This window comes from Delphinus delphis, chromosome 9 (assembly GCF_949987515.2).
Source record: "Delphinus delphis chromosome 9, mDelDel1.2, whole genome shotgun sequence".
In the NCBI taxonomy this organism is placed as follows: domain Eukaryota; kingdom Metazoa; phylum Chordata; class Mammalia; order Artiodactyla; family Delphinidae; genus Delphinus; species Delphinus delphis.
The window spans coordinates 75318388-75331665 of record NC_082691.1 but is presented as its reverse complement, the minus strand read 5'-3'; the positions used below and the strand labels follow the sequence as shown (position 1 = coordinate 75331665).

Sequence of the window (13278 nt, the reverse complement as noted above, 5' to 3'; positions counted from 1 at the left end):
ACAATGCATACAGAAAAGCAGAGAAGGTTCTTATGGTTGCCATGCATGTGCTATTCTAAAAATTTTTAACTTGCAGAACTTAGGATGACAAAAATCTAACTCAAAATAAGGCAGTGGGGGCTTCCCTGGTGGCGCAGTGGTTGAGAGTCCGCCTGCCGATGCAGGGGACACGGGTTCATGCCCCGGTCCGGGAAGATCCCACATGTCGTGGAGCGGCTGGGCCCGTGAGCCATGGCCGCTGAGCCTGCGCGTCTGGAGCCTGTGCTCCGCAACAGGAGAGGCCGCAGCAGTCAGAGTCCCGTGTAGCGCAAAAAAAATAAAAATAAGGCAGTGGATACCACCACTGTGTCACAACTAGTTAAGGTAGAAATTTCTATTGCTTGGGTTATTGTTAACAATTTCTTGTTATTGAACATAAATATACATGGCATTTTACCATAAGATGATATTTTGTCAATGACTTTTATGCAGATAGTAAGAATCATTTCAATGGGGAGCCATGGATTCCAAAAACTGGTATATGACTAGTGAAAAAAAAAAGAAATCTAAAATATAGGCAGTTTATAGAAGGCACTCAATAATTATTAGTTGAAGTAAAGTGAATTATCAGCGAAAATTAGAAATATTCATTATTGCTGCCATTTATTTCAAGGTATACAAAACTGATTTCAGCATTTAGCCCTTAATTGTATCAGCATGGTATTTAAAACATGATGCCACTAACACGTAGCATGGAGACTGTGCAAGAAAGTATTACCTTCTTATAAATCAAACTAAACATAGCTATTCTCATCTGCATTCCAATGCGATGGAGGCCAAAAATGGCTGGGTGAAGGAGCAGCATCCTCACGATAAAGAGAAGGCATAAGCCTATGCCTAGGTAAATCGCAATGGCGCGTTCTACCTTGTTATCTGGATCATAGGAAGCAATGATTCTTCCCAGTAAGAGAGGCTGTACTGCTTTGGTGACTTCCTGCAGAAGATGGAAAACAGAAATGAAATTTTATTTTTCTTTCATAAAATGCCCTCATAATTTCAACACAAGTAGTTTCATCTTTACAGGAGATGAAAGAGAGCCATGCCACACATGAAACTCTTGATGTCCTTTGTAATATCTTTATACTTTGAAATAACATTTTATTTTAGGTTACAGCAAAAGTCACTTGGAGACGTTTATGTATGAGGTATTCTTTACTAAAAAGTGAAGAGCGGCCATAAAGCAAAGGTGTAATTTCTGAAATAGTGTGTTAATTGGTAACATCTAAATAGCACTTAACAATTCATAAAATATTTTTCATTTGATTTTTATGACAACTTTAGGAGTCAGAGTAAGCATTAATATTTTCACATTGCAGATGAAGAAACTGAGGCCAAAGAGCCCAAGTGATTTGACGTGATTTCAAAATAGAACTTTCAAAAACACTTTGAGCGATGGAATTATTACCAAAATGAACAGTTTCTTGAGGCAACCACATAAAGGGGAACTGGCAACAGGAGGGAGGAGTATAAAGGCACAGGTGGTATTTAAAGCCCAGTGCCACACCCTTCACAGTCTGGGATAGGTGGGGATTTTAGGAAAAAAGTGTGACAGAAGACTGCAGTCTCAGGCCAGTTTCCAACATTTCATCAAGTCCTCAAAGGCCTATGAGTTAACAAGGGAAGACCAAAGTTGTATTTTCCAAATCTTCCTCATCAGACTTTCCATTCATCACTAAATCAAATTGTTCATCAAATTCATTACCATTTTGCCTGAATATATAAGAATAGATCTGAACACATGGATTTGAACGCAGAAGGTCTAAGTCTTAACCATCTTGCTAATTTGCCTTCGAAAGAGAAAGATATGTAATCCTGTCATTTTGTTTTATGATGGCCTAGTGAAATGGGGATCTGAGGCTAAACCCTTCTGGGAAATAATATTATGCTAATTGATTCCATTTCAAATGTATATTTTCAAGCCAGACTGCCCCTTCCCCCAGTATTGCTCAGCATTACTTTCTGGCAGCCCATAATTTGCTTTTTTTTTTTTCCATTTTCTACTATGTCTTTTCTAAACCTCAGTGTCCAATCCCACCAGCCCTCTCATTCTCAATAAATGAAAATGCTTTCTTATAGCAACTTCATCCCCACAAGGAATCCTAAGCTATAGCACCATCATTGATTGACCACTAGCTTTGGGTAGCTGCTCACTCTATACCTGGTATTCAGTACCTCATTTCAAATTAACTGTGTAGACCAAGAATGTGAATGTAGGAAAAGATTCAAATGTTTTAAAAAAAGTTTACAAACTAATCACAAACATGGAATATTAGAGTTCTCTCATCTCACACAGCCATATTTTAATATAAGTTTGAATTTCAGCAAACAGATAGGTGCTGAAAAGAAAATCGTTAACTACCTACCCAGATATACCATGTTACAGTTGGCCAATATCAACTGAAGAGCACTTTTTTTTTGGAACTTCATATCATCTTTATTTTATATTTTTTAACATCTTTATTGGAATATAATTGCTTTACAATGGTGTGTTAATTTCTCCTTTTTAACAAAGTGAATCAGTTAAACATATATATATATCCCCATATCTCCTCCCTCTTGTGTCTCCCTCCCACCCTCCCTAACCCACCCCTCTAGGTGGTCACAGAGCACCAAGCTGACCTCCCTGGGCTATGTGGCTGCTTTCCACTTAGCTATCTGTTTTACATTTGGTAGTGTATATATGTCCATGCCACTTTCTCACTTCTTCCCAGATTACCCTTCCCCCTCTCCATGTCCTTAAGTCCATTCTCTATGTCTGCGTCTTTATTCCTGTCCTGCCCCTACTACGTTCGTCAGAACTTTTTTTTTTTTTTTTAGATTCCATATATATGTGTTAGCCAGCACTTGTTTTTTAAAAAGTAAATGAGTGGGGCTTCCCTGGTGGCACAGTGGTTGAGAGTCCGCCTGCCGATACAGGGTACATGGGGTCGTGCCCCGGTCCAGGAAGATCCCACATGCCGCGGAGCGGCTGGGCCCGTGAGCCATGGCCGCTGAGCCTGCGCGTCCGGAGCCTGTGCTCCGCAACGGGAGAGGTCACAGCAGTGAGAGGCCCGCGTACCGCAAAAAAAAAAAAAAAAAAAAAAAGTAAATAAGTGAACAATTACTGCTTGTTGGCATGTGTAATTTTATGCATGCTTTGTACTTTTGTTACACGTGTATCCATTTTTAGAATGTATAGAACTGTTTTTGAGGTTTTAAATTTTATATAAATGGTATCATATTGTGCTTCTTGCAACTTTTTTTTAACTTAAAAGTTGTGTTTCTGACATTTAGTCCCATTGATACTTGTATATCTACCTCATTTATTCTGAGTGCTGTTTAACATGACATCCTGTGAATAAATCAGGCTATTTGCCCCACTGCCCTATGTTGGAGAAGATAGGTTGTTCCCATTCGTAAACTATTACAATCTGTGCAAGTGTTGCACTCGCTGTTTTCATTAAATTCTATAGATCCATGCCAAACTTTCTCTAGAGTAGATAATTTTATTTCAAAATAACTCCTTAAACTAGGAAAATGTACAGTTAAACCTTGGATTTTAAATTATATGTATAAATATATCTGCAATACAAATATAATTTTCTATAGTATGTTTATAGTGGCAATATTTCATCCTCAAAATTATTTTTAGATCAATATTTTATCCTAGAATTTTTCAATATTATGCTGTTCTTCATAGACAAATGTCAATGCCACATCTACTTTGATTTACTTTTCCATTGATAGTGGGTTTGCACTTGGCTAAAATGCTCTCAAGTTGCAGTCAAGGGCATTGGATTCATGTGTGCCACCCATGCTGGAGATATTGTGTGTGGCCACAAAGCAGAGAGTAAGTAAGGAGCTTTGATGTTTACCAGGCATACCACATAAAACATAATTTCTTGTTCATTATAAGACAATAACCAGAAGACTATGATCCGTGACTGCTTCTCATGAATCCAACTGCTTATATCATAATTAACATAATCACCTTTCTTTTTCCAGAACTTGTATATATATATATATATATATATATATATAATCTCCTAATAGATGATATTATCAAATATAGAACCACTGATAAAGACCACAATACGTATTTCTAAGGAGTAACTCCTATCTATGGAATGCTAAAAGGAGCATTCTGAGGAAAAAGAGAAATATTTTAGTAATTGAGCTGTACACAGAATTTTTATAGTTAAAAATGTACAGGCTTACATAAGTTTTCTCCTATTGAGTAATCTGAACTAAAGTCCCTGCCATTGTATCACCATTATATTTTTTCCATAACCTGTCACCTCTATCACAATAGACCCATTTGCTGAATTTATTTTGATTTATAACAAAATAAATAAAATTGTGTCAATCTGATTCAGACACCTATTCTGCAGGTTGCATAACTGAATTAATTAGTTGTTTCTTGCCTCAAACAAAAGAGGACATACTCATCCTTCGAACAATAACAGCTATTTCACAATGACACTGGTAGTATTACTGTGGGAGGGTACCTGTTCATAGAAAAAAAAATGTAGTTTATTTCTGGTAGAGAGAATTCCAATAATTGGACCATCTGCCAACAGCAAAACAACATTAACCTCACCACAACATGGAACTGTCAACATTCAAGGACAAAATCAGCACTCCAGACCCCTCCCTCCTATAGTTTCCCCTACTCTGTTTTAAGCAGCATGTTCTCTAATATTTATAATGAAAGCATTTACAGACATCACCTGATTTTATAATTTGGAAGGGAAAACAATGGTAACTGATACCCAGCTTAATCTATGTGTGCAGTCCTTTACAAAAATCATCCCTGTAATGACTGGGACAAACACAGTCCTCTATTCTTGATATGTGAAAGTTGTGTGAACCCTGTTGCCAGTATATTTTCAGTTACACAAGAAATTTCCCAATTTGCCACCATATAAAATAGTGTAAGCAGACTGAGGCTTGAATGTAATGAGTCGGAATGTAAATTATCTTGAAAATTTGATAAAATATTTTATTAAATTTTAATTAGACACAAATCAAGATGAAATTAAGGGTTCACTTAGATAATGGAAGAAGGCTGATACCAATCTTTAAGTCAGCATGACAGGGAAATGAACACTGAATTCAGAGTCATGAAACCCAAGTTCTTATCCCAGCATGTTACCTACACTCTGTGTCACCTTAGTCACTTCCCTTCTCTTGACAGTTTCCTCACTGATAAAATGAGCGGTGGAGCAAGCTTATCTTAAAGTTCCCCTCCAGAGCTAATATCTCAGATTATATGATCTGAGTCTGGGGCGTCCTGTGGCAGAGGCTGAGGATTCTTGGGCAAATGTCCTGGTACACATCCTGACATTGCTATGGGTGTTTTCTACTCAGAGGGATGCAGGTCTGAATAGGATGAGTTCAGAATGCCATGTGGGTAGAGGGGGTCAGGTTAGAGAACAGCACAAGTGACTACATTCCTGCTGGGAATAATCATGAATCTCAATTTAGATCAGCCTCCCAGGGGAAAATTAGGAAGCCTGAAAATACCTCCTGGGAAATACATCTGGTCTCCCATGGGATCCCCCAGACCAGAATTTAAAGTCACTGTAGATGAGTCTGAACCCTTTAACCATTTTGTTCTACCTGCACCCCTAGGACAGAGTCAGATGTTTCTAGAGATGGGGATGTCCGCTGGATATTCAGACCAAGAAAGAAAGTTCAGGTGAAAATAAAAAACTTAGTTCACGCTTGCAATTACATTAAATTAATTAATCCCCAAATAACTTTACTTTAAAAATTACAATTCCAAATCCAAAGCATAGTTGCCTCTAATACGGGAAGAATCATTACTGAAGAACTTCTAAGGTTACATTGTTTTCTATTGTGCGTAGTCAGTAAAATCATCATCATCATCATCATCATCTCAACTTGCTTTAAATATATTTTATATATCTTAATCCCAGAAATACAGAAATAAGAAAATAGAAATAATAGAAAATAAGAAAATAGATTCCTAGATACCAAGTGTAATAATCAATTAAATAAGTATCCCAATTATAGTAACGATACAAAAGATACTTTGTAAATACCAATAATTAATATATACATATCTTAAAATATATTCTAAAAAAAATTACTAAGACTTATTTCTTAAGTGTCAAATAAATGGAGAGACTTTAAAACTTTCCATAAAATAATCTGAATATTGCAAAGATTACATTATCCTCCAAGTTATTTTATAAGATTAATACACTCTTCATCAGAATTCCAAGTGGATTTTTTGGATGTGAACCACAAGAGCAGGAACTGTCTTAATTTATGCAACAATCTCAACATCATGCACAACACCTAGCACAGAATATCCACTCAGCAGATACTTGTTGAATCAATGGATAAAATGATACTAAATTTCATTTGGAAAAAAAAAAAGAGAGATTAATCAAAAACATTTGAGGAATAAGAATAATGTGTGAAAAGGTTTACATTACTGGATATTAAATTATATTATACAGCTATACTAGTATGTGGCATGACAAAGAAATAGACTGACTTATCTGGAATGTTCAAGAACAGGTCCAAGTACATGTAGCAATTTTATATATAATAAAATATGGCATTTTAATTCAGTGGAGGAAGTGCAATAAGCAATGGAGAAACTGGATATTCGTTTTTTAAAAATTAGATTTCTATCTCATACATACATCCAAATAAATTCAAATGGATTCAATAGTTACATGTAAAAGATGAAATAATAAAAACATAGATATGTGTTTACACAATATTTGGGTAGAAAGGACTTTTTAAAATGTCAAATGCCAGAAACAGAAAACAAAACAAAAAAGAACTATAGATACTGGCAACAAATTTTTTAAAACTGAAACTTCTGATTGTCAAGAAAATAAAAAATTAACAAAACTCACTAGAAACAAATGACAGTCACCTCATACTGGTCAGAATGGCCATCATCAAAAAATCTACAAACAATAAATGCTGGAGAGGGTGTGGAGAAAAGGGAACCTTCTTGCACTGTTGGTGGGAATGCAAATTGATACAGCCACTATGGAGAACAGTACAGAGGTTCCTTAAAAAACTAAAAATAGAACTACCATATGACCCAGCAATCTCACTACCGGGCATATACCCTGAGAAAACCGTAATTCAAAAAGAGTCATGGGGCTTCCCTGGTGGCGCAGTGGCTGAGAGTCCGCCTGCCGATGCAGGGGACACGGGTTCGTGCCCCGGTCCGGGAAGATCCCACATGCCGCGGAGCGGCTAGGCCCGTGAGCCATGGCCGCTGAGCCTGTGCGTCCGGAGCACACCCCCGTGACGGGAGAGGCCACAACAGTGAGAGGCCCGCGTACCGCAAAAAAAAAAAAAAAAAAAAAAAAAAAAGGGCCATGTACCACAATGTTCATTGCAGTTCTATTTACAATAGCCAGGACTTGGAAGCAACCTAAGTGTCCATCAACAGATGAATGGATAAAGAAGATGTGGCACATATATACAATGGAATATTACTTAGCCATAAAAAGAAACGAAATTGAGTTATTTGTAGTGAGGTGGATGAACCTAGAGTCTGTCATATGGAGTGAAGTTAAGTCAGAAAGAGAAAAACAAATACCATATGCTAACACATATATATGGAATCTAAAAAAAAATAGTTCTTATGAACTTAGGTGCAGGACAGGAATAAAGATGCAGACGTAGAGAATGGACTTGAGGACACGGGGAGTGAGAAGTGTAAGCTGGGACGACGTGAGAGAGTGGCAGGGACATATATACACTACCATATGTAAAATAGATAGCTAGTGGGAAGTAGCTGTATGGCACAGGGAGATCAGTTCAGTGTTTTGTGACCACCTAGAGGGGTGGGATAGGGAGGGTGGGAGGGAGATGCAAGAGGGAGGGGACATGGGGATATATATGTATACATATACCTGATTCACTTTGTTATACAGCAGAAACTAACACACCATTGTAAAGCAATTATACCCCAATAAAGATGTTAAAAAAAATTTTTTTTTAATTTGGAAAAAAAAAGAAACAAATGACAGGCTGAGGAAAATAGTCTCTCATAGATCAATAAGAAAGAGCAAACACACCAAAATAAAAATAGACAAAGAATATGAAAAGGCAATTTGCACCCCACAAGAAATATGCATAATACATAAAAACAGTTTAAACTCACTAGGAACCAAAAGTAATGCAAATACAAATGATAATATACTGTTTTTCACATAGCAATTTGGAAACATTTTTTAAATGATAATAAGTATTGTTAATGAGGGCTGAATTTCATACTTCAGTATCAGGAAAGTAAATTAATACATCTTTTCTGGAAGGCAGCTGGAAAATCTACTAAAATTTAGCTTTTAAAGAGATGTGCATTGAAGAATTATTTATGACAGTAAAATATTGGAGGCTATCTAAATATTCAACAATGAGGAACTAATAAACTATGGTACAGCCACATGAGTCATTAAACACTAAAATGATTAGGAAGAGAAATATCTAATGATATGAAAAGGCATTCACAAAACATTAAGAGGAGAAGTAGATTTATAACACATGTAAAGTAATGATCCACCTCCCTTCATTAAGTATATATTCTCATGGGAAAAAATTGGAAAGATAAACATCAAATTTATCAATCATTATCTGATTATTTTCATAATTATGAAAGAATATACTTATGACAACAAATAAATGATAAAAAGAAAACATGCATATAAAAAAATAGAACAGAGTAAACACACATGCAGGCATACACCCAGAATTTATCATAAAATACAAAAACTACTGGCTTATATACCAAAGCAAAGGCTTAAGATTCTGCCTTTGACAGGGTAAACAAGAGTGTCAAATTTTTGTTTATCTTGATACACTAGAGTCTTCTGGAAATTTTTGGCTTTATACAATTGGCTAAATGAAAAAATTTTCCATATTCAGCATAGAAAATGAAACCTATCCAATGCTCCAACTGTACGTAGTTTTTACAAAAATGTATGTATACCATACCACAGGGGTCTCCAACCCCCAGAACTAGGCCACACAGCAGGAGGTGAATGGCAGGCGAGTGAGCAAAGCTTCATCTGTATTTACAGCTGCTCCCCATCACTCGCGTTACCTCTTGAGCTCCGTCTCCTGTCAGATTATCGGCGGTATTAGATTCTCATCGGAGCAAGAACCCTACTGTGAACTACACATGTGAGGCATCTAGGTTGCACGCTCCTTGTGAGAATCTAATGCCTGATGATCTGAGGTGGAGCTGATGTGGTGATGCTAGCACTGGGCAGCGGCTGCAAATACAGATTATCATTAGCAGAGAGGTTTGACTGCACAGAGACCATAATAAATCAATGGCTTACAGACTCATATCAAAACCCTATCAGTGCGTGGCAAGTGACAATTAAGCTGCATCTTATGGAGTAGACTGGACATAAGCAACACACGGGTGTCACTGTCTCCCATTGCCCGCAGATGGGACCATCTAGTTGCAGGAAAACAAGCTCAGGTCTCCCACTGATCCTGCATTATGGTGAGTTGTATAATTATTTCATTATATATTACAATGTAATAATAATAGAAATAAAATGCACAATAAATGTAATGCACTTGAATAATCCTGAAACCTTCCCCCCTCCCCCCAGTCTGTGGAAAAACTGTCTTCCACGAAACTGGTCCCTGGTCCCAAAAAGGTTGGGGACCACTGCCATACCGAGAACAGAATCTCAAAAATATTGTTATAGTATCTGTCTACCCTGAATCGTGTTTCTAGATTCAGTGCCTAATTTAAAATGTTTTGCTTTTGGTATTTTCCTTTGAGTGTTCATTGACTTATTAACTATTACCAGCAATGTCTTCACTAGAAATCTAAGCTCTATTCTTCATGTTTTGTAAGAAAACGATCCTAGACTTGCTGATACAGCAGCAAAAGTAGGTTTAATCCAGAAAATGCAATAATGGAAGACACGTTAAAATAATTTTAATTTCTGAAGTGATGCTTAGAATCTAGGTATCATTTTTAAACATTAGCAAAATATTTTCCTGTGCCCTATAAAAACGAAATTGGTACTTTAAGACTTGCTTATAGCATATATAGAGAAACAAGTAAATGCAAATAATAGGAGTATTTGTGAAGGTAGGTAGAGATTGTATTTAATGATACAGTAACAGGTAACATTCATAAAGCCCTTGCTATGTACCAGGATCTATTCTACATGCTTAACTTGTTTAATTCTCACAATAATTCTATGAAATATGTGTGCTATTATTGTCTCCATCTTACAATCAAAGAAACTGAGACAAAGAGAATTTAAATAACTTTCCCAGTATCAGACAGCTAGCAAGTGGTAAAACTAGGATTTGAACCAGATAGTTTGACTCCAGAGCCCCCCATTTTATTCATAACCTTAAATAGAAAAGACAGTGATATAATATGACCTGGCAGTTGATCAGTTCAAGCATTGTGACTAGTTCAGTATCAACCTACCAAATAAAGTTACAATTTAATATCACTGTAATTTAAGATAAAGCCATTTCTCTAGGACCCGTATCATAGACACATAGTTTAAAAGGTAGAAGGGATCATAGAAACTATACACTTTCACCACATCACACTCATTAGTCACCATAGGATACTGGTTAACTACAAGAAGTAAAGAGGCACCATGTTCACACCAAGAATGAGGAAACTGGGCCCCCTCATATCTAGTTTAAGTTGAAAGTACAAGATCACAGACAATTCCTAACTTACAAATCGATTTTGTTCTAAAATTTCACACGTGAGAACAGACGCATTTTGCCCTAGATACAATATCCTACCAGACATGGTGTTGGATTCCTAGGTTCGCCTTCAAAAGCACATATAATGGTAAATGCTCTTGGAGCACCTCTGTGTTCAATAGTACTGTAAAAGCCTAACCAACCTGCATAACAATGTTTTTACAGAAAGAGATGGATCGTCTCCTCCTTGCAGTCTTGGAAGAGAAACATAGTCCCTCCTAGCTATACCTTTGCCCTCTCCATGCACACAGTCATCGATCTACTTCTCTCCAGCAGAGTCTTGAGAGAGAGTGCCGGAGGAAGATACAGAAAGTTAACAGTTAACGTTGGGACACTGCAGTAAACCCTCAGCCACATTTAATCTCAGTGGGATTCTTGTCACTTCTATTCAGGGGCTCTTTGACCATGATTAGTCCACCTACTTCTCTTTTCACAATAACTGTAACTTCTAACTAGGCTTTCTCTTCTTTCATGACCCTGTAAATCCTTGCTACTCAAAGCATGGTGCTAGGGCAAACAGGATCTTCACCAGGGAGCTTTTAGAAATGCAGAATCTCAGGTTCCACCCAAAATCTGCATTTTAGCCAGATGGGAGGGGGAAGTGGTTGATATGCATATAAAAGTTTGAGAAACACTGTCCTTCTGTCATTAAAATTTATTTTTTTGTCTAAAATTTTTTTGATATTATCATTTTTAAAAAATCAAACTAAAAAATTCCACGTGTACCACCCCCTAATACCCTCACCTTAGATTCTAGCGAAATTCAGATGCATTCAGTGATAACGTTCCTGCTTGTCTACCTCAGTCAGAATCACCCGGGGAACTTTAGCCCCGAGCTCATCCCAGACCAATTAAGTCACATTATCTGGGGTTGGGCTGCTGGTTACTCTAAAGTAAAAATTCTCTGTTTCAAAGAAATCTAAACCCCATGATTTTCCAAACCTGGACACAGGAACTGGGTAGTACACTGTGGGGAGTACAGGAAGTACAGCATGTGTGTTATGGATGGGGGTTCTAGTAGAGGGTAGAAATATTCAGGATGTAGGGTGAGTGTAGGCAGTGTAGCATTCAAGTCCCTGCTGGGGTTAGAGAAGCAGCTAGATATGGGGGGATGTGAGAGGAAGCTGAGAAAAGAGGTCTTCATGACAGGCATCTAGAAAATTTGCTGGAGGTAGGTGACCTTAGGTGAAAGGGACAAAAGTAAGTCAAAGTGCCTAAGCCAGAGACTACCTGTGTGCAGAATTCCCCAAAACACTCTCTTAGTTAGCAGTATGCTTAAATTCAACACCTACCCAACGTGTCTGTCAAAACATAAGGGACAAAGATCTTTTGCAAGAGAGACTGTGGGACTTGAAAACTCTAACAGCCTAAGTCCTAAGACTTCTTTATGACTTTAAACTTCTTGGAGTTTAAGAAATTTAAATAATAAAAGTAGTTTGACTCAAGTTGCACTGACATTTATCTCAATTTGATGATGGAAATATGCCCAGAGCTGCCTAGGAGTCAAGAATATATTTGAGTGAATGCTTGTAAATTTCTGATCATAATAAAAGTATTGTGATAACCATATTCTCTCAGTAATCTGCCTACAGGACTCCCTTCCCTTGGCTTCCCTCTGACTGTCCTTAATTGACTTGCACACACAATTCTTCAAAGGCCAGTTTTTCCTTTATGCTGGGAGTCTTAAATGTTAAAGGCAATGTTATATCTGGCTGCTGAGTCAAATGGAGAAAAAACAAGTACACAGTTAATCATGAGAGGCCATAGCTAATACGATTTAAAATTACATCAGTACTGCAGAGACACAAACTCTTTCATGATGGCATTTCCTTTTTCTCTTAACCTTTCACAGTCAACAGCTTCTTTTTTTTTTTTTTTTTGGCCACACCAGCATGGCATGTGGGATCTTAGTTCCCTGACCAGGGATCAAACCCGTGCCCACTGCAGTGGAAGCTCGGAGTTTTAACCACTGGACTGCCAGGAAAGTCCCAACAGCATATCTTATAGTACTTTTTCTATCAGTCCTGAAACCAATCAAATATTCTTTATACCACAATGATCCTGGTTTAGAGGGATTAAGAACACACAGGATATCTTGAAATATGTCCACCTTTTACCAAGAGTAGTGTTATAGCAACTTCAAGAATCCCTGCTCATTTAATGGAAATTAAAACATTACCAAGATGACACACACAGAAGAAAGAAGAACTCCCCAGAAAAAATACAATAAATACTAAGGCATTGGTATAAGTTGTTTAAAAGAATAGAGGTCTTATTATAACAGTGAAATTTTCTCCCCTTCTTTTCTTCCTGTAACAGACAGAAAGGATGAGGTAGAGAGATCAGATGCTCTGAAAAGCTTACACTCATCTTAATGACCACCATATAAGTTCTTAAAGACTTAGCCCCAGTTTTCAACGTTTTTACCACTTAAAACTGCACAGTGAGGCCGTGAAGCCTTTACTCTGTGACAAGGGTGAGAAACCCACAGCCTCA

The 13278-nt window shown here is 37.2% G+C and overlaps 1 protein-coding gene across 1 annotated transcript in view; it reads right to left on the bottom strand.

Moving 5' to 3' along the window:
- The window catches only part of CFTR (CF transmembrane conductance regulator), a 196137-nt gene that overhangs the window by 145854 nt on the left and 37005 nt on the right, over nucleotides 1-13278 (bottom strand). The window contains exon 4 of the mRNA XM_060020786.1: nucleotides 758-973. Coding sequence (XP_059876769.1) covers nucleotides 758-973 — 216 coding nt within the window. The remainder of the gene's footprint in view (nucleotides 1-757; nucleotides 974-13278) is intronic.